Source organism: Danio rerio, chromosome 17 (assembly GCF_052040795.2).
Source record: "Danio rerio strain M-AB ecotype USA chromosome 17, GRCz13ab, whole genome shotgun sequence".
NCBI classification, from domain to species: Eukaryota; Metazoa; Chordata; class Actinopteri; order Cypriniformes; family Danionidae; genus Danio; species Danio rerio.
In genome coordinates, this window is record NC_141037.1 from 18,880,256 (window position 1) to 18,900,840 (window position 20,585).

The 20,585-nt window shown below is 34.5% G+C and overlaps 2 protein-coding genes and 2 long non-coding RNA genes across 13 annotated transcripts in view; 3 read left to right on the plus strand and 1 right to left on the minus strand.

Annotated features, from left to right (window-relative positions):
- Positions 1 to 20,585, minus strand: part of adck1 (aarF domain containing kinase 1) — a 267,137-nt gene that overhangs the window by 176,333 nt on the left and 70,219 nt on the right.
- LOC137488086 (uncharacterized) lies at positions 1,036 to 6,744 on the plus strand. 3 transcript variants are annotated; one of them, XR_015513245.2, is made up of 8 exons: positions 1,036 to 1,082; positions 1,403 to 1,511; positions 3,627 to 3,973; positions 4,289 to 4,406; positions 5,365 to 5,491; positions 5,669 to 5,754; positions 6,087 to 6,129; positions 6,227 to 6,744. It is a non-coding gene; the product is annotated as an uncharacterized LOC137488086 (long non-coding RNA). The 3 variants fall into 3 exon arrangements; XR_015513244.1 differs by lacking the exons at positions 1,036 to 1,082; positions 1,403 to 1,511 and adding an exon at positions 2,472 to 2,660; XR_015513246.1 differs by lacking the exons at positions 1,036 to 1,082; positions 1,403 to 1,511; positions 4,289 to 4,406 and adding an exon at positions 2,098 to 2,660.
- LOC147839947 (uncharacterized) lies at positions 7,005 to 8,303 on the plus strand. Its single transcript, XR_015513247.1, has 4 exons — positions 7,005 to 7,037; positions 7,209 to 7,294; positions 7,621 to 7,663; positions 7,761 to 8,303. It is a non-coding gene; the product is annotated as an uncharacterized LOC147839947 (long non-coding RNA).
- On the plus strand, positions 14,263 to 20,488 carry LOC137488037 (uncharacterized). The gene is made up of 3 exons (XM_087290307.1): positions 14,263 to 16,265; positions 17,342 to 17,482; positions 17,621 to 20,488. The coding sequence occupies exons 1-3, from the start codon at positions 15,959 to 15,961 to the stop codon at positions 18,565 to 18,567; spliced, it is 1,395 nt and encodes a 464-aa protein (XP_087146433.1). The 5' UTR covers positions 14,263 to 15,958; the 3' UTR covers positions 18,568 to 20,488.

The following is a 20,585-nucleotide window of genomic DNA, read 5'->3' on the forward strand; positions in this document are numbered from 1 at the left end:
TCCTGGAGGGCCGGTGTCCCTGCAGGGTTTAGCTCCAACTTGCCTCAACACACCTGCCTGGGTGTTTCAAGTATACCTAGTAAGAGCTTGATTGGCTTGTTCAGGTGTGTTTGATTAGGGTTGGAGCTAAAACTTGCAGGACACCGGCCCTCCAGGAACAAGTTTGGTGACAACTGATCTAAACTAAAAGATATTATTTGTATTAGTTGAGTCAATAAAGCACAAACAAAGTGGGTTTAAATCACATACAATGTATCTCTTCAAATTAGAAAAACCCTGTGATTATGAAACACTATTTATTAAAATAAATAATACAATTAAACTTAATAAAAGTTTAATTGTAGTTTAATAAAACTAAATTACTACAAATTAAACTAAAATGTAAAAATATCAAAATTGTGATAAAATACAATGTCATTAAATCAACAAAACAATACATTATAAAACAAAACACAAAATAAAATAACATAAAAACTAAACTAAACTAAAAGATATCATTTGTATTAGTTGAGACAATAAAGCACTAACAGTCGTGGGTTTAAATCTCATACAATGTATCTCTTTAAATGAGCAAAAGGCTAGAATTATGAAACAATATTCATGAAAATAATTGATAAAATTAAATTTTTTAAATAAAGCTAAGTTACTACAAATTAAACTGAAATGTAAATATATCAAACAGTGTTAAAATACAATTTAATTAAATCAACAAAACAAAATAAAAAAACTAAAAAAACTAAACTGAACTGCATTACACTACACTAAACAAGATTTTATTTGTATTAGTTGAGTCAATAAAGCACAAACAAACAGACGTGGGTTTAAATCTCATACACAGCAAATTCATCAGAGTTAAATTCTCGGTGTTGAAGCATTTCAGAGTAAAGTGTTGACGTTAAAGAGTTAGATTTTGATAAATGAATATAATAAGAGTTAAAATTGATTTTATTGAATGCGAAATCAAGGAGTTATCTTTTCAACACTTGGTGGTGTTATTTCCAACATCCGGGAATTCATGCAGCCCTAGTCACTGAAGAATTTTCCAGACGCCATTTTCCATCTGAGGTTTAGAACAGCAACTGGTGAGTCAAACTACCTAAATGTTGGTATTTTACTGACTTTCTTTAAGGAAATACAGTTGTAAACATATTGTTAAGTTAATAACTTTAGAATGGAGTGACAATTTTAATCTTCTGCGGTTCATTCATGGTCGTTTGTGTATCTAGCTTAACTGCATTACTATTGACTTCTTTTCAAGAATGTTTTTATATATGCTCACGCATACATAGTGCATAAAAACATCAAATGTACATGTTCAACACATTTCTGTCACGCTTAATGCTATTTTGTGCGTTGTTACCCATCTGTAAAATAAAATCGACACTTCTCCTTTAATTCGAAGCAAACTAGCGAGGGAATCCCCGGAACCGCCTAGCCTACTCTGCCCGGATGCTAACGGCAACACAGGACGGTTTCCATAAGCTCAGGAAAGTTTCTAAAACATATCTGGGGCCTCATGTATCAACGCTGCGTACGCACAAAAACTTTGCGTACGCCAGGTTTCACGCTCAGATTCGCTCACGTTTGGATTTACTAACAATGAACTGAACGTGGGAATGTGCGCAGGTTCACGGCAGCTTTCTGGCAGGCGTACGCACATTTTTTGTGCGTGTCTGTTTTATTTCCATTGGCGACTCCTAGAAGCAGTTGTGTTAAATTGCACTTTACAAAGTGACTGAGCCTTGCAATGGCAGCTGTATGAGACGGGTTCATCGATCTAGCAGGTAAATAAGATTTCCATACCATACAGTTGAGCAGCTAAACATTAAAGCACAATTTGCAGCAGTCGGCTGTTTTCCCAATGTAATCTGAGCTATCTACTGCACGCACATTGCTATAAAGGCACCATCTGAAGATGAATTTGCATTCGTGAATCAGAAACATTTCCATTCAATAAATGTGCAAATAAAATATGATGCACAAACTTATTGATGATTCCTACTTGTCTTTCTCGTAATAAATAGAAGGCAAAATCTGATTTGTAGCGGGGGAAAAAACAAGAAAGAGTTAATCAGACGCTGGATTCGAGCCGAGTTCATGCTCGAACGTGTCAAAACATGATGACATGCGTCTTAGGAGCGCGCCACTGAGACTGTTGCAAGTGTTGCAACATTTTACAAATATAAACCACACTATTTCCTTTTTTAATGCACTCAGTGCGATGTTCAGACCCAACTGTGTTAACCGGATCAGCTAAACTCTCCCACTCTATTTTTTTCTTTTGTTGTTAATTCCGGAGAACAAACTTGCAAATAACACCGCTTTTCTCCGGTCTACCTCCGAAAGCAGCACCTCCAATTCACATTCTGTTCAAAGTTTCTCTTCTTGCTTGCTTTTGCCTTTGCTTTTTCGTTGGGTTTTGCCATTAGCATAGTCATTAGCATATTCATACGGGGGAGGAGGCAGGGAGGGGTTTTGCGCTCGTGCATGTTGCGCTCAGTATCACGTTCATTAAGATGTACAAAAGAATATGCGTGAGATTTGGCGTACGCAGTGTTTCATACATCTGAATTTTTTTCTGCGTACGCACATTTACAGCTTTGTGCGTACGCAATGTTTTAGTAAGATTTCCACGCAAGTCTTCGTACATGAGGCCCCTGGTGAGTAAATGAACATGCTTACTTGTAAAAGGTTTCCTGACTGAAACATATGATTGTTTGTTATTCGTGTAGGTTAATTTGGTTATTTTAAATACCGCGGCCCTTTTAAACTGGTTCATTCGTGGCCGTCCATATAACGTTAGTCCATAGACTCGTGTGATAACGTAACAGTTACGCTTGAATTATATTAAGTGTTGACAACCATTAAAGTCGGAATGTTAACATTAATGTCTTTAAATGACCGCGTTTGCACTTTATCAGACATTTGACGTTACAGAAGTCTCCCGGAAGTTGCGGGACTAACGTTAACGTTATCCCGCAAATGCACAGAGACTCCCAGATGCCCAAGTAGATGCCCGCAAATGAATGATAATCTCCTGGAAATCGCGCGTCTCCCGCCCGGTCATTAAACACTTTGCACACCCCTCTCCACCGCATCCCTTCCAGCTCTTCAGGTACGTCGCGCGCAAGTCACCCCCACCGCTCTTTAGGTACGTCGCGCGCAACTTATCTCATTGCTCTTCAGGTACTCATCTCTCCCGCTACCTCCCGCAAATCAACTCTGTATCCCCCGAAAATGAATTTTCCCAATTCGGGATGTCTGACGTTAGTAAGTTAGGCTATTTCTGTAGTCAGGAACATCTTAGTCAAGCTTTTTCTCCCACATGATATTGTGCTTAAAACTATAGGCTAAACTTAGCATGTACTGTACACAACATTTCCGTTTTATTAAAGACAATTTAGTGCGTTGTAAACAGCCACCTGTCTGTAAAATTAATCAACTGATTCATATTTGAGCAGCCTAATGATGATACAGGTTTCATTTGTAGATTTATTATCAATAATCAACATCTGAATCAAAAGATATCTGAAAAAGTGTGAGGCATACTTTGTGATGTTTATCTCTCTTTTATCTGAAGGTTATGCATATGTGTTAGATACTAATGTGTTGTTGTTTTTTAACAGCCACAGTTCTCTATACAATAACACAAGACCCTGTGACGGTGGCTGATTAGAGACGGATGGTGTATTTCCAGAGTTGGTGAAATGACCAAGCACACCTTCACAGCAAATTCATCAGAGTTAAATTCTCGGTGTTGAAGCATTTGAGAGTAAAGTGTTGACGTTAAAGAGTTAGATTTTGATAAATGAATATAATAAGAGTTAGAATTGATTTTATTCAGTGCGAAATCAAGGAGTTATCTTTTCAACACTTGGTGGTGTTATTTCCAACATCCGGGAATTCATGCAGCCCCAGTCACTGAAGAATTTTCCAGACGCCATTTTCCATCTGAGGTTTAGAACAGCAACTGGTGAGTCAAACTACCTAAATGTTGGTATTTTACTGACTTTCTTTAAGGAAATACAGTTGTAAACATGTTAAGTTAATAACTTTAGAATGGAGTGACAATTTTAAACTTCTGCAGTTCATTCATGGTCGTTTGTGTATCTAGCTTAACTGCATTACTATTGACTTCTTTTCAAGAATGTTTAAATATGCCCACGCATACATAGTGCATAAAAACATCAAATGTACATGTTCAACACATTTCTGTCACGCTTAATGCCATTTTGTGCGTTGTTACCCATCTGTAAAATAAAATCGACTCTTCTCCTTTAATTCCAAGCAAACTAGCGAGGGAATCCCCGGAGCCGCCTAACGTTAGCCTAACTTACTCTGCCCAGATGCTAACGGCAACACAGGACGGTTTCCATAAGCTCTGGAGAGTTTCTAAAACATATCTGGTGAGTAAATGAACACATGCTTACTTGTAAAAGGCTTCCTGACTGAAACAAATGATTGTTTGTTATTCGTGTACGTTAATTTGGTTATTTTAAACACCGCGGCCCTTTTAAACTGGTTCATTCGTGGCCGTCCATATACCGTTAGTCCATAACTTAGACTCGTGTGATAACGTACGCTTGAATTATATTAAGTGTTGACAACCATTAAAGTCGGAATGTTAACATTAATGTCTTTAAATGACCGCGTTTGCACTTTATCAGACATTTAACGTTACAGAAGTCTCCCGGAAGTTGCGGGACTAACGTTAACGTTATCCCGCAAATGCACAGAGACTCCCAGATGCCCAAGTAGATGCCCGCAAATGAATGATAATCTCCCGGAAATCGCGCGTCTCCCGCCCGGTCATTAAACACTTTGCACGCCCCTCTCCACCGCATCCCTCCCAGCTCTTCAGGTACGTCGCGCACAAGTCACCCCCACCGCTCTTCAGGTACGTCGCGCGCAACTCATCCCATTGCTCTTTAGGTACTCATCTCTCCCGCTACCTCCCGCAAATCAACTCTGTATCCCCCGAAAATGACTTTCTTCAACTCGGGATGTCTGACGTTAGTAAGTTAGGCTATTTCTGTAGTCAGGAACATCTTAGTCAAGCTTTTTCTCCCGCATGATGTTGTGCTTAAAACTATAGGCTAAACTTAGCATGTACTGTACACAACATTTCCGTTTTATTAGTGCGTTGTAAAAAGCCACCTGTCTGTAAAATTAATCAACTGATTCATATTTGAGCAGCCTAATGATGATACAGGTTTGATTTGTAGATTTATTATCAATAATCAACATCTGAATCAAAAGATATGTGAAAATGTGTGAGGCATACTTTGTGATGTTCATCTCTCTTTTTTTATCTGAAGGTTATGCATATGTGTTAGATACTAATGTGTTGTTGTTTTTTAACAGCCACAGTTCTCTATACAATAACACAAGACCCTGTGACGGTGGCTGATTAGAGACGGATGGTGTATTTCCAGAGTTGGTGAAATGACCAAGCACACCTTCTTGGTCATATGTGGTGATAATAATGAAGGTATGTTTGATAAAGTTCTGTATTTGTTTTACAATAAGCTGAGAGGGTATTAGAGCATTAAAGAATAACAAATGACATGAAGGTGATAAGTTTTGTATTGTGGGTGAACTGTTACTTAAATAATGTTTTGCTCTTTGCTTTGCACCTTTTCTTCTTCTGCTTATCCTAATATTTTAGATTATATTTGGACCTGAAACATCTGCTAGACTCCAGTAAAGGTGGCGTCAATACTGGACTTGAAAGGGCCTAACAAGTTGAATCTGGTAAAGAAACACGCACACACACACACACACACACACACACACACACACACACACACACACACACGCACGCACACGCTTACAGAAAACTGTAAGTTTATGAATATTTTTTACACTGTGGCCAATATTTTGGGGAAGTCAGCATCACTAAATGATATAAAAGATTTTAAGCTCCTCTAAATTTTGCTCCAAGTGTTGTGTTAAATTCAGGATTCTGGACAGACAGCTGCCTGTTTTTCCAGTTCTAGTCATAGTGGTTAACCTAATTGTTTTTGGAGATCCAACAGTGATATATGTGTTTTTTCTACTTTTCCATATCCTGTCACCTCAACCAGCTGGGACAGTCAAGTTGTGGATCATCATGAAGATTTTCAAAAGGTGAGTTTAGATTTCTTGAATGTTTTATTTACTTTAAATGTTCTTTTAAATATATCATAGAATTTGATTGCAATTTGTTTTCAAACATTTTTCTTAGTCATACTGGAGTCTTGAAGAGTTCTTAGATGAGCATCACCCTACAGTATATCCGTGCATCAGGAACCACCAGACGAGCGATCAGCAGCTACTACTGTACATCGTCATGGATAAAAAGGTCATCCTGTGGCTGGGAAGCACATCTTTCACAGGACATGCTTGATGAGATTTCCTAGCTCCAGTTTGTTTTCACACAAGTTTACAGCATTTATACCTTCATTTAAACTGCTGTGTTTGATATGGAGGACCAAGGAAACACCCGAAGTGAAAGATTTGCAAGCCAAGTTGTTTAAAATGTAATTTCAGAAGAAAACTATGAGTTCAGAAGAAAACTATGAGTGACGCTATATTGAACTTTCAAATTGCTCTGATGAAACATCAAGTTTGGACATCATATTTTGTTGATACTGTCTGTACTAATAAAACATTTAAAGCATATTTGACATTGTTGCATTTTAAAAATTGAATGAATTGTTGAAGTTGTGAATGTTTTCAAATAAAATGTTTTTTATTTTGTAATTTACAGTCTATTTGACCTTTTTACCATATTTACACTCAAGAGAGTTGAATAAAATAACAATATATTACACCAGGTGGTGTTAAATATAGTTACATTTTTTAACTCTGCCCTGAGTTAAAATTAACCCTTACTTCGGTGTCAATGTGCCAACCCTTTTGAAAGTGTTGATTTAAGTCTGTTTTGAGTGGACCCCATGAGACACTTTCAAAGTGTTGAAATTAACACCCATAGAGTTGTTTTGGTGCCCCATATTTTGCTGTGTTCTTGGTCATATGTGGTGATAATAATGAAGGTATGTTTAATAAAGTTCTGTATTTGTTTCACAAGCTGAGAGGGTATTAGAGCATTAGAGAATAACAAATGACATGAAGGTGATAAGTTTTGTAATGTGGGTGAACTGTTACTTAAATAATGTTTTGCTCTGCTTTGCACTTTTCCTCTTCTGCTTATCCTAATATTTTAGATTATATTTGGACCTGAAACATCTGCTAGACTCCAGGAAAGGTGGCATCAATACTGGACCTGAAAGGGCCTAACAAGTTGAATCTGGTAAAGAAACACGCACGCACGCACACACACACACACACACACACACGCACACACACATGCACGCACACGCTTACAGAAAACTGTAAGTTTATGAATATTTTTTACACTGTGGCCAATATTTTGGGGAAGTCAGCATCACTAAATGATATAAAAGATTTAAGCTCCTCTAAATTTTGCTCCAAGTGTTGTGTTAAATTCAGGATTCTGGACAGACAGCTGCCTGTTTTTCCAGTTCTAGCCATAGTGGTTAACCTAATTGTTTTTGGAGATCCAACAGTGATGTATGTGTTTTTTTCTACTTTTCCAAATCCTGTCACCTCAACCAGCTGGGAGAGTCAAGTTGTGGATCATCATGAAGATTTTCAAAAGGTGAGTTTAGATTTCTTGAATGTTTTATTTACTTTAAATGTTCTTTTAAATATATCATAGAATTTGATTGCAATTTGTTTTCAAACATTTTTCTTAGTCATGCTGGAGTCTTGAAGAGTTCTTAGATGAGCATCACCCTATATCCGTGCATCAGGAACCACCAGACGAGCGATCAGCAGCTGCTACATCGTCATGGATATAAAGGTCATCCTGTGGCTGGGAAGCACTTCATTCACAGGACATGCTTGATGAGATTTCCTAGCTCCAGTTTGTTTTCACACAAGTTTACAGCATTTGTACCTTTATTTAAACTGCTGTGTTTGATATGGAGGACCAAGGAAACACCAGAAGTGAAAGATTTGCATGCCAAGTTGTTTAAAATGTAATTTCAGAAGAAAACTATGCGTTCAGAAGAAAACTATGAGTGACGCTATATTGAACTTTCAAATGGCTCTGATGAAACATCAAGTTTGGACCAAAGGACTGAAACAGCCTTTTTGAGCACTGGTCATACATATTTTGTTGATACTGTTTGTACTAATAAAACATTTAAAGCATATTTGATATTGTTGCATTTTAAAAACTGGATGAATGGTTGAAGTGGTGAATGTTTTCAAATAAAATGTTTTTTATATTGTAATTTACAGTCTATTTGACCTTTTTACCATATTTACACTCAAGAGAGTTGAATGAAATAACAATATATTACACCAGGCGGTGTTAAATATAGTTACATATTTTAACTCTGCCCAGAGTTAAAATTAACCCTTACTTCGGTGTCAATGTGCCAACCCTTTTGAAAGTGTTGATTTAACTCTTTTTTGAGTGGACCCCATGAGACACTTTCAAAGGGTTGAAATTAACACCCATAGAGTTGTTTTGGGTCCCCATATTTTGCTGTGTACAATGCATCTCTTTAAATGAGCAAAAACATACACTTATGTAATAATAGTATGATATCCATGCACAAAGTTATTTTGTGAAAATAAATAAAACAAAATGTAAAAAATAAAATACATTTGATAAAACTAAATTACTACAAATAATAATCTGAAATCAAAAATATCAAGCTGCATTAAAATGCATTTTGAATCAACAAAATAAAATAATAAACAAAACAAAACAAAGATTAATAAAATAGTCGTTAATGCACAAACAAACAAGTGGGTTTAAATCTCATGCAGTTTATCTCTTGAAATGAGCTATATGGAAACAATAGCATAATACCCATGCACTAATACACCAGACAATCATTTTAACACAAGTTTGCAGTGTTAACGCTGTAAAACTCTTGTGAAAACTTCATTTGGAGCTGCGTCTATTTATTACAAGCTTTGCTGCGATAAGAATGCAATTTGCATTTTAGAATATGAGACGATTATCAGAAGTGAGAACTCAATGGAAGAATTGAGACAGAGGCTAAAGCATGCTAATGTGCCGGCCGCAGATTCATTACTGCAGCCATTTCATGCACCGGTGGAGCCCAAGCAGCGGCTGATTTACTGTTCTCCTCTCAGAGACGCAGCACACCAGTTCATACCTCTGCAAATCTCCACTGTTCTCCAGACAGCCGAGACGCCATCTTTATTTGCCAATGCTAGATCATGTTCAGTGTGAGATTATAAAAAAAATACACACTGCATTCATGAAAATGTTGTCTGTAAACACTAACAGTATTTTCCATCAAGGAACGCAAAAGTCAATATTCTCGAAAAAAGGAATCAGATATAAATAAAATAAATAAAGTTTAATAACAGTAAATAAATAAATGATTTTATTATCATAAATAAATCATCAAATGTATTATAAAATGCAAACAAAAAAATTATTAAAATTAATAAATAGTTAAACCAAGGTTAACAAAAAATAAATAAATAAAGTTTAATAACAGTAAATAACTAAATAAATAAATAAATAATTTTAATATTATATTATATAATATTATAATAACTAAATAATCAAATGTATTATAAAATTCAAGCAAAAAAATAAAAAAATAGTAAAACTAAGGTAAACAACAAAATTAATGAATTAAAATAAACTTAAGTAACTATAAAAATAAAAAAATAAAAACAAAAGAAATTTTAAAGAAATTAAATGAAATAAAATAATCTGACTTTACGTGTGGTACAACTGGTGGTAGTAATGTCTAATGATTGAGACTGGTTCGAGCAACTTACAACATTTTTACATCAAACAAACAGAAATGTGAAGTCAATATTTTGGGAAAGGAGAAATATGATTTCAGCTAAAAACAAAACAAATAAAGACTTAAAAATAATTTTAAAAAGAATTGCGTTAAATAATTAAATCATCAAATAGATTACACAATAAAACAAATGTATTATTTAAAATAATTAAATAGTAAAACTATTTAAACTAAAATAATAATATAATATAATAATAATAAGTAATAAAATTCAATTAAAAATATCAAGACAAAATAAAATAAAATAATCTGACTTTACATGTGGTACAACTGGTGGCTGTAATGTCTAATGATAAAATAAAGAAACAAAATGATTTTTTAATAATCTGACATGTGGTACAACTGGCAGCAGTAACATCTAAAGATTGAGATTGGTTTGGGAAAAAACAACAATAAAATACCAGAAATGGTAAAAAAAAAAATTTGTAATTTGAATTTTAAACACTTGCAGTATTTTTCCATTAAACAAACAGAAATGTAAAGTCAATATTTTCTAAATGTGAAATCATATTACATATCAAAACTTAGCAAATAAAGACTAAAGATAATAAACAAAAAAAGAATTATTAAAATAAATAAATCATCAAATAGACTACACATTAAAACAAATGAATTGTTTAAAATCATTAAATAGTAAAACTAAAATAACAATAAAAATAAATAAATAAATAAATAAATAAAAGATAAGATAATAATGAAATTAAATGAAATTAGATTTTTTTTTTATCTGACTTTATGGTACAACTGGCGGCAGTAAAGTCTAAAGATTAAGACAAAAACAACAATAAAATAACAAAAACAGTAAAAATGTTGTTTGTAATTTGAATTTTAAACACTTACAATATTTCTCCATCATACAAACAGAAACGTAAAGTCAATATTTGCGAAGAAGAAATCAGATTTCAGCTAAAAACAAAACAAATAAAGACTAAAATAATAAATAAATAACACTTGGTCTTCATAAAAATAAACTGACTTTACATGTTGTGCAACTGGTGGCAGAAATTTCTTAGGATTGAGACTGGTTTGGGCAAAAGTAATACCCTGCAAGTCACAATTTAATCTGGACACATTTATTTAAAGTTAAAAAAAATGCCCAAAAAGAGAAACAAATTATAAACAATAATGAATAAAAAAATAGACCAAATATGAAGAACTGTGGCTAATTCTAATAAATGTATTTCCGTAGGTCTGGGTAAACAGTGGTCTATTTTAGCTGTCAGCCTTAGGGTATAATCATCAGTACGTTCACCAAGGTTGCCAAATATGACATTAAACAGGAACACAATTTCTTTCCTCTTCTTGTTTTCTGATTATGCCAGTCTGTGCTAATCAGCATCACATCCTTCTCATTTAAAACACAAGGCTCTCCAAGATGCAGATACAAGCATTGAAACACACAGAGTCTTCAGCAAATTACCCAAACATGAACAAGTACTGTATGTCTGAAAGCAGAACTGGAAATACAAGGTTTGTAGCCTTCAGTCGATCAAGAGGTGGTCTAATTGTAAATATTCAATATGTTGAATATGATCGGGAATCCTGAGGTCTGTTGTACAAAGCTGTTTTGGGTTTTTACCCATTTTAAGTTTGTGCTTAGTTTGAGCAAACTCTGAGTTTTCAGGCTCAAGAAAGTGGGTTGGTTTTGATCGAGGATAGTCGCTGTGGTAACTTATACTGTATCACACCTTTTTTACACATGTAAAAAATGTCTGTAGTTTCAATGGTTAAAATAAAGTAAAAATGCTACAGTATAAAAATGTACCTGGTTAATACTAGTTTTCCATAATATACTGTATACAGTAAATAACTGTAAACTGACTTTCCCAGAATTCCCTGGATGACACTTGGTACAAGTGAATTGAGTATGCTAAAGTTGACCGTAGTTTATGAGTGTTTGTGTGAATTAGTGCGTATGGATGGTTCCCAGTGATGGGTTGCGGCTGGAAGGGCATATGCTGCGTAAAACATGTGCTGGATAAGTTGGAGGTTCATTCCGCTGTGGCAACCCCAGATTAATAAAGGGCCTAAGTCAAAAAGAAAATGAAAGAATGAATGAAAATCACAAAAAAATAATAATAATAATAATTCTCAAAAACTACATATACTGTACTTGTTTTGCAAATAGCACACATTTAAGGGGAGCTGCAATTGCATTATAAAAAACTTAATTTAACTGCCTAAATCTGCTAATGGTCTGGTTTTATTAGTCTACTAATCTTACAATTATCCCGCTTTTACTTAATTGTTAACAAAAGTTAAAATATATTTATAGTTATTTAGTTTATTTAAAAATAGAATTGAACAAAGTTTTCCATTCATCATGCAAACAAAATCTTCTCGTCATACACGGCACATGTATACTGTAGTTCAGTCAAAGGCAAAAATTATAAAACGCAGACAGTACGAATAAACATTTAGCTGTCGGCGTCTGCTGGTCAGAGAAGCCAAGAAACAGTAATGGACCTTTAAAAGACTCCCGCTTTTTCACATCACGAGAGACCGCCATTAATTAATGTAGAGTGAAGCTAAAAGCCAGTAACTACAATGAGTGCTTTCTCCCTCCATTGCAGCTAATTATCTGCCTTTTTTTACTGAAAGCTTTGAGATAATAAATTCCAAGAGTGCAGATGGATGTGCAGACTAGCCTTTTCTACCGTTCCCATTGACTTGCACATACTGTACGCTTCCACCATAAACCAAGTCTCTTATAGAGCGTGCAATGTACTGCGCACCACATATAGAAACCCACTGTCTAATGCAAGGAGAAGATAAGAAACAGAGAAAGAGAATAAGAGAGAGAGAGTGGGAACATAAGGCAATTTAGCTTTCAGCCATGTATAATTTTCATGTACGGCTCCACCATGCTTCAGTAGTCCAGAGAGACGATTTGTGAAACGATTTGTGCTGTGATTTTTCGGTTTCAGTGACTCAAAAACTGGTCCAGATCACATGACAAAGCTTCTAGATGTCCATTAGGGCTGCAATAAAATTGTCAAGCAGAACTATTGATGGTACGACATCCAAATTGTGATAAAGATCTAAATGACCGCGATATCATTATCCACCTAGAAAACTAAATTGCTATGCAGGCTTATCGTTACCGCTCACGTTTCAAGTTAATTTGTCACTATAGACAAACGCAAGAACACACTGGAACAAAATAACATTGATTCAGCTCAATGGTGCAATTAGAAAAAAGACACTTTGTACATAAGAACATATATATAGTGCTCAGCATATATGAGTACACCCTTCACAAATCTCTTGTTTAATTCATATTTTCTATAGGATGCAATTTACAATATTATATTTGTGCATATACATTAGATTAGTCATTACTAAAGACAAATCTATAGCTAGTCTAACAACTTAGGATAACCGTCCAAAAATTATAAGCACAAATTTATATGTTAGAGAAACATATTAAATAAAAATGTATTTGATGTAAATAATAAAATGTACATGCAAATTAATTTAAATGTATAATGTATCTATTTCTAAAGATGTTCTGTAGCTAAAATAATATTTTAATAAATTTATTCATTTACTAAATCTGTTTTGTTCAAATGCACCAAAATATACAGTGTGGGGAAAGAATTGAACAAGTCATGTTTTCTTTTCTGGGAAAAATATTTTAAAGGACCTGTTAACATGGATACAAACATAAAATTCAAACATAAAAATTAAACAAAACAAAAAAACAAAAACTGAAAAATGAGTTAGGTGTAAGAACAATAAAATGACACAAGGACAAAGTACTAAAACTATTAAAAATGTATTTAATACTTTATATAAAAACGGTAATGACAGCTTAAAGACGCTTCTTATATGGAGAATGAAGTCACATGAATTGCTCAGGTGTGAGTTTTTCACAAACTTCAACAGAGTGTAAAAATCTTGATGGTTCTGCTGCTAGTCTCGTCTATCAAATCTAATCTTTAATTTGTATTTTCTATTAGATTCAAGTCAGGTTTTTGGCTATTCTACAGCTTGATTTTCCTTCTCTGAATCCATTTAAGCGTTTCCTTGGCTGCGTTTTGGATCATTGTCTTGCTGAATTGTCCACTCTGGTTTCATCTTCATCTTCTTGGAAATGTAGATGTTCGACTGAAACAGCTGATATTAATTTACACTGATAAAAGCCAGAGGGTTGCTGAATAACTATTGAGACATTTCAACTGCTGTCTAGGCTTTCACTGCATTTCTACACCTCGCTTCCTTCATGTGTTCAATACCTTTTTTCTGTGTCTATTTATTTTATTTCACATAACTTAATTTGAAAATTGGTGTAGGGGTGTACTCATTTATGCTGAGCACTGTGTGTATACATATATATATATATATATATATATATATATATATATATATATATATATATATATATATATGTGTGTGTGTGTGTGTGTGTGTGTGTGTGTGTGTGTGTGTGTGTGTGTGTGTGTGTGTGTGTGTGTGTGTGTGTGTGTATGAATGTATCTTTGATTTTTTTTTCTTTTTTAAATATTTCCCAAATCATGTTTAACAGAGCAAGCAAATTTTCACAGTATGGTTAATAATATTTTTTTCTTCTGGAGAAAGTCTTATTTGTTTTATTTTGGCTAGAATAAAAGCAGTTATTATTGATTTAAAAGCCATTTTAAGGACAAAATTATTAAACCTTTAAGCTAATTTTTTTTTCGGTAGTCTACAGAACAAACCATTGTTATACAATAACTTGCCTAATTACCACAACCTGCCTACAGTAGTGAACTTAGTAGTAACCTACTTAAGTCTTTAAATGTCACTTTAAGCTGTATAGAAGTGTCTTGAAAAATATATGTCGATGATAGAGGCACAACACCAAAATAAAAATAAAAAAACAGTTTTTTGGTGTATTTTTCTTTCTTTTGAGACACTTTTCCACTATTTGATGCTATTACCAATTTGGGTAATTAGGTTTCCGCTTTGAAATCTCCTACTATATGTTAGGCAAAAGATTATGCTTAAGATGATAAATGTCACTGTAAACTAAATATAACTCATTGAAAGAACTCAAAATGACTCAACACAAGCTGAAGTGTTATATACCCTACACTTGAAACATAAACTTTATCCATATATGTCAAGATACAGTAGAAGTTTTTTTTTTTTTGCAAAAACAACTGACCCAAAAATCATGAATATAATCCGTGACAAGTATAGCGCGGTGTAAGCTGTAAAAGTCTATAAAAGTCACTATTTAGGCATTTTATTTTTGGTCACATTTTATTTAAGCATTAAATATGATTTTTGCCTCAATAAACTATTAATTTGCTGCTTATTAATATTTGTAAACGTAGTAATTAGGTTTAGGTTTTAGTACAGCTTGATTCTAAACTATTTTCTTAATTTTGATTTATTTAAAAATATACATAAACTGTTCAAAGAAAAGAAAATTATTTAACTAACTGAAGGATTAAATACTAAAGGATTAAACTAAATTATTAATCCTTAATGTATATTTTTTTGATTTTTGTTTTTCTGCGCGTTGTTTTGCGCTCCACACATGACATTGTTGGAAAAACACTAATGACAAAAGTTTTTTTTTTTCTTATATGGCATGTATATTTGCAGTATGTCATGCTGGATTGATGACATTAAAGGAGAACATTTCAAATTAATTTAATTTAAATTATTTCAGTCAATATATGACAGTTCTGTGGTTTGAGTTTCTCAAAAAAACAACCAATGTTTCATTTGTTGTGCTTCTTTGTCTACAGTTATATCAATTTCTAATTAAATATTTATTTAAGATTGATTTTGTGCTTTGTATCAATTTATTTAGTGGATTTTATTTGTTTTCATGTCATTTGCACATTTCCCCAGTCATTTGACTTCAAAAGAAAACATTTTAGTGTATGCCTCGTTACCATAGTGATGATAGAACATGTTCTATAAGAATGGAATGTTGCAAAGTGTACAAGAATTCTTGCATCCTAAAGAAGCTCTTGTTGGTTTGTTGAAGTGACAGTGAACGGGTTGTGTCTTTTGGCTTTGTAGTGTTTTTGAATACTTTTGTTTTCCAGTGTTTTATCGCTGTCTTAGCTATAAAACATCTCTGTTCAATGAGTGATTCACGGTGCAAGACCGAAATCCTCACAGTATTCCAGCTGTCCAGCGAGTGCAAACCCCGAACATCTGAGTGGTTCAAGGTGAATACCCGAAACCTTCTACCAATTGATTTAATGGCCGACCAGTGTGATAGAGATACTACATCCTCAACACTGGATCTCGAACCTGCAACAACGGTTGCTGAAATGGAGGAAGACGGAGTGAGAGTAGAACTTGAGAAGGTCTCCTTCCCTAAAGCCTGCGAGGACTCCCAGAGCCAGAAAAAAGTGCAGCTTGAAACACCTATAAACAGCACTAGTAGTGAGTCATATTTACATTGTAATATGAATATTTAGGGTTTTCCCAACATAACTTACTATTAAAAAATAATGTTGGCAGAGGGTAAATATTTAAATGTGTAAATGTTTGTACAGTATAATAGACAGCTGGTTGAATTGCTGTTTTCCTGAAGGGGCTATAGCAGGATGCAAATGTGATAATTATTTGTTTTTAATAACTACTGGCATTATTAGTTCATATTTATGATGTTGGCCAAATCAAGTGTTTTGAAATGAGACTATTTAGCCTACAGAGGACAGATCTCATCAACAGGCAACCGTTAATAAGCAATAATAACATTTGTAATGACTTTTATCAAAGTGATTTTAAAACTTTTTTTAAAGCTATTCGAGGGCAAATCAAGGTCTCCAAAAGCTAGAAATAGATTTCCTTTGATCCACACATGTACACATAAAAATGTAAACAGTCTATATAATCACTTTTTAGTAAGACATTTCCTACTCTATTTGTTTTTTTAACATGCGTTTAGATATCCAAGTAAAATAATCCTAATTCATACATTTAATCTGGAGATTTCTATTAAACATATCCTGCCATTATCAGCACGCAATGAATATTGTGAACACAGGTTGTGTTCATTAATACCTGGGAAAAAAAGAAAGCATTTAGAGGCTGCTTTTGAAGGAGACTTTGAATTTTTTTAAATGAGACTGTCCACACTGTGATGATGCAGTGCACTTCGATGCAGACTAATCACTGTGGTACACGGTTAACACATAGCAGAAACAGTATATGCTGAATTAGTGAAATTTAAATATTACTATATTTAATGATATATATATATAAAATAATTATTTGAATATTATTGGGCTATTATTGCATTAAAGTGCATCTTAATAAAACAATCCTGTAAATTAATGTCATTTCTCATTTTCAGCTTTTCTGATACAACTTTAATCTCCAATCTCTTAGTAAAACTAAATATTTTACTTGACTTGGATTTTGGTCAATGTTTATAATAGATATATATATTCTTAATTTCCTCAAATTACTGTGGAAAAGTGTGTACAGATGTGCAATCTTTTCTCTTATAACAGATGGGGAGAAGGTGAAGGAGAAGAAAAAGAAGAAGAAAAAGAGCAGGATTGCCTCTTTCTTCAGAGCTGTCGGCAGAATCTTTTGTTTCACTGCAAGGAAAGAGCAGCTCAGTACTCTCAGCTCAGAACCATGCTCTGATGGTAAATGATTGTTTTTGCATCTACATATTTTTTAGACTAAAATATTATAAACAAACTGTATTTTTACTTTGACTGATCTGAAGTTTAATGTCTCCTTAAAAATGACTGTGTACAATGTGTACATTTCTCTTTCAACAGATCATGAAAATGAGATCTATGAGCAGAGGACTATGGTGAAAGAGGAAGATGAGGAGATGGTGGAGGAGGAAGAGATAAAAAAGATGGAGGAGGAGTTAATAGAAGAGGTGGAGGAGATGATGGAAACGGTGGAGGAGATGATGGAAGAGGTGGAGGTGATAGAGAAGGAGGAGGAAATGACAAAGAATGAGAGGATGGAAAAAGAGGAGAATATGAAGATGGAGGAAGTGAAAAAGAAAAGCAAGGAAAAGACTGATGAAGGGTGGACAATGGTGGGAGATGAGCGGCGGGAGGAGATTGAGTGGCCGATCTGGAAGCCGAAACCTATGGCTACTGTTCCCCACATCCCTGAACTGGGCAAAAATCAATTTGTAGTTTTAAAAATAAGCAAGCTTAAGAAGTTGCAGAACAAACAAAAAGAGGAGGAGAAGAGACTCAAGGAAAAGATCAGTAGACAGATAACAGTGGCAAAGTTTATAAGTCTGAAAATTAAAGAGGAGAACGAAAAGATAAGGCTGGAAGAGGAGGAGGAAAAACAAAAGAAAACAGTAAACAGAAGGGTATCCAGCACAAAGACTTTAATAGTGAAAATGGAGGAGAAAGAGAAGATGGGGGAAAAGAAAGTAAAGAATGATGAAAAGGAGGAGGTGGATAACATAGAGAAGGTACAGAAGAGGAGGAGGAGGAGACGGAGAAATCACAACATGAAAGAAGAGCAGAAGAAGGAGGAGGAGAAGAAGAAGGAGGAGGAGGAGAAAAAAGAGAAAGCAAAAAAGAAGAGAAGGAGGAGACCAAGGGGAAATTCCACAAAGGAGGAGGAGGAAAAGACAGACATAAGGAAAGAGAATGCAGAGAAGAAGTGGTGGAGGAATCCAGATCCCCACAGAAGTGCCAGAAGTCATCAATGGCCCCACACCAGACCTGCTCCAATGCGGAGGCAGCTTTAAGAGCAGGAAAGCATGTCACCTTTTATTCTGGTGGTGGAGAATGAGGAGATGTAAAATAATGTAAATAAATGTCTGTTGTACAAAAAAAATGTTTGTTTTTCTGTGCCGAGTTTATTTGGTCAATTGTCTGTTTCAAAAGTGTTGAATTACTTGACTGGTGTTGTGTTGCTAGTTATTCCCTTGATTCTAAAAAAACAAACACGTTCAAAACTTGAATATTATCGTCATCCTTCCACTTATTGTATTTTCATGCTTTCTCCCCATTTTATCCTGAAAAAGACGATATGGTAATGTGTTTAATATTCACCTACTTTACAAAGCCTGAAAAGTTAAGACTATTAAAGCATTTAACTAGAATCACAGGCCAGTCTGTTTCTACGACTATTATTAAATTGTAACAGGTATGGTTAGTATGATTGTTTCAATGTGAATGGATTTATTTCTTAAAGGTATTAGATTTGTAGAATTAGTAATTCGAGTATAATTGATCAGTTAAGTTTGATTGACAGTTGAAACTGTGGCTAAATTTCATGATGCTACATTGAAGTTTCTGTTTAGAACCAACAAACTGACGATGCTGATGTTATAAAATGTTATTTGTAATGTCACATACTTGTCTTAATGTAAATAATATGAAGGAGAGCAAAGTGTAAGTGCACAAGACTCTGGGTCAGTTGTAACAACAAAACTCGAAATGTCCAAAAATCCAGATTGGCCAGGTTACCCACAAAACTTTTGTTCTTAAAAGTTCTCACAGCTAAAAGCTCCAAACATAACAGCGGTGATTTGACGTTGGTTTAATTGTGTGAATTTGTTCAGAGTGGTAAATTGTTGGTCATTTTAAGTGATGATCAGAAAATAACATCTGAGCCAAACGCTTAAATCAAGGAAGGCAGAGTTTATGCCAGACTATTCACCATTAGCAACAAAATTATTATGCTACTTTAATTATTACATTACATGAGCAGTTAGTCTGCATGGCACTCTAAACTGGCAGTTAAAGTGTGTAAATTTTGGAAGAGGGGTCTGGATGCAGACCTAGGGCCTCATGTACGAAGACTTGCGTTGAAATCATACTAAAACATTGCGGACGCACAAAGCTGTAAATGTGCGAAACCCACGCATATTCTCTTTGTACATCCGAATGAACGTAAAACTGAGCGCACGCGAACGAGAGCAAAACCCCTCCCTGCTCCCTCCCCTGTATAATTATATGCTTATTACTATACTTTGGCAAAACCCTACGAAAAAGCAATGGCAAAAGCAAGCAAAAAGAGAAACTTTGAACAGAATGTGATTTGGAGATGCTGCTTTCGGAGGTAGACCAGAGAAAACTGTGTTATTTGCAAGTTTGTTCTCCGGAACTAATAACAAATGAAAAAAATATTTTTCATATTTTATTTGCACATTTATTGAATGGAAATGTTTCTGATTCACGAATGCAAATTCCTCTTCAGATGGCGCCTTTATAGCAATGTGTGTGCAGTAGATCGCTCCGATTACATTGAGAAAACCGGCGACCGCTGCAAATTGTGCGTTAATGTTTGGCTGGTCAACTGCATGGTATGGAAACCTTATATACCTGCTAGACATGCGGATGAACCCGTCTCATACAGCTGCTATTGCACGTACGGCTCAGACACTTTGTTGCAATTTAACACCTAACCCCACCCCTAACCCTACTCCTCACAATGACGTCGCTAGCTCCATTTGAGTGCTTTGTGTCTGACATTGTATTTCTGAGTGATGCTATCTCAGCTTGCATCATAAAGGCTGCATCCAGATACTTTTAAAATTTTGGACTACCAAATGTAATTGCCAAAACAGTGTTTATAAACCATCTGCCACCGATCTAATAACTGTTCTGCCTTTAAGGCAATGTTGCAAGTCGATGTGATCAAACAATTACAAACTAATATTTTATATGATTATACATTACTATTATAATATTTTATAACAATAAAAGTGGTTAATACTGTCACCACACAGCAAGAAGCTCACTGGTTTGTTGTCTCGGC

Excerpts from the sequence above, each read along its gene's own strand:
- LOC137488037 (XM_087290307.1), top strand. The coding sequence starts at position 15,959 with ATGAGTGATTCACGGTGCAAGACCGAAATCCTCACAGTATTCCAGCTG. Across the intron at positions 16,266-17,341 it reads ACCTATAAACAGCACTAGTA|ATGGGGAGAAGGTGAAGGAG; the intron begins GTGAGTCATATT and ends CTCTTATAACAG. Across the intron at positions 17,483-17,620 it reads CTCAGAACCATGCTCTGATG|ATCATGAAAATGAGATCTAT; the intron begins GTAAATGATTGT and ends CTCTTTCAACAG.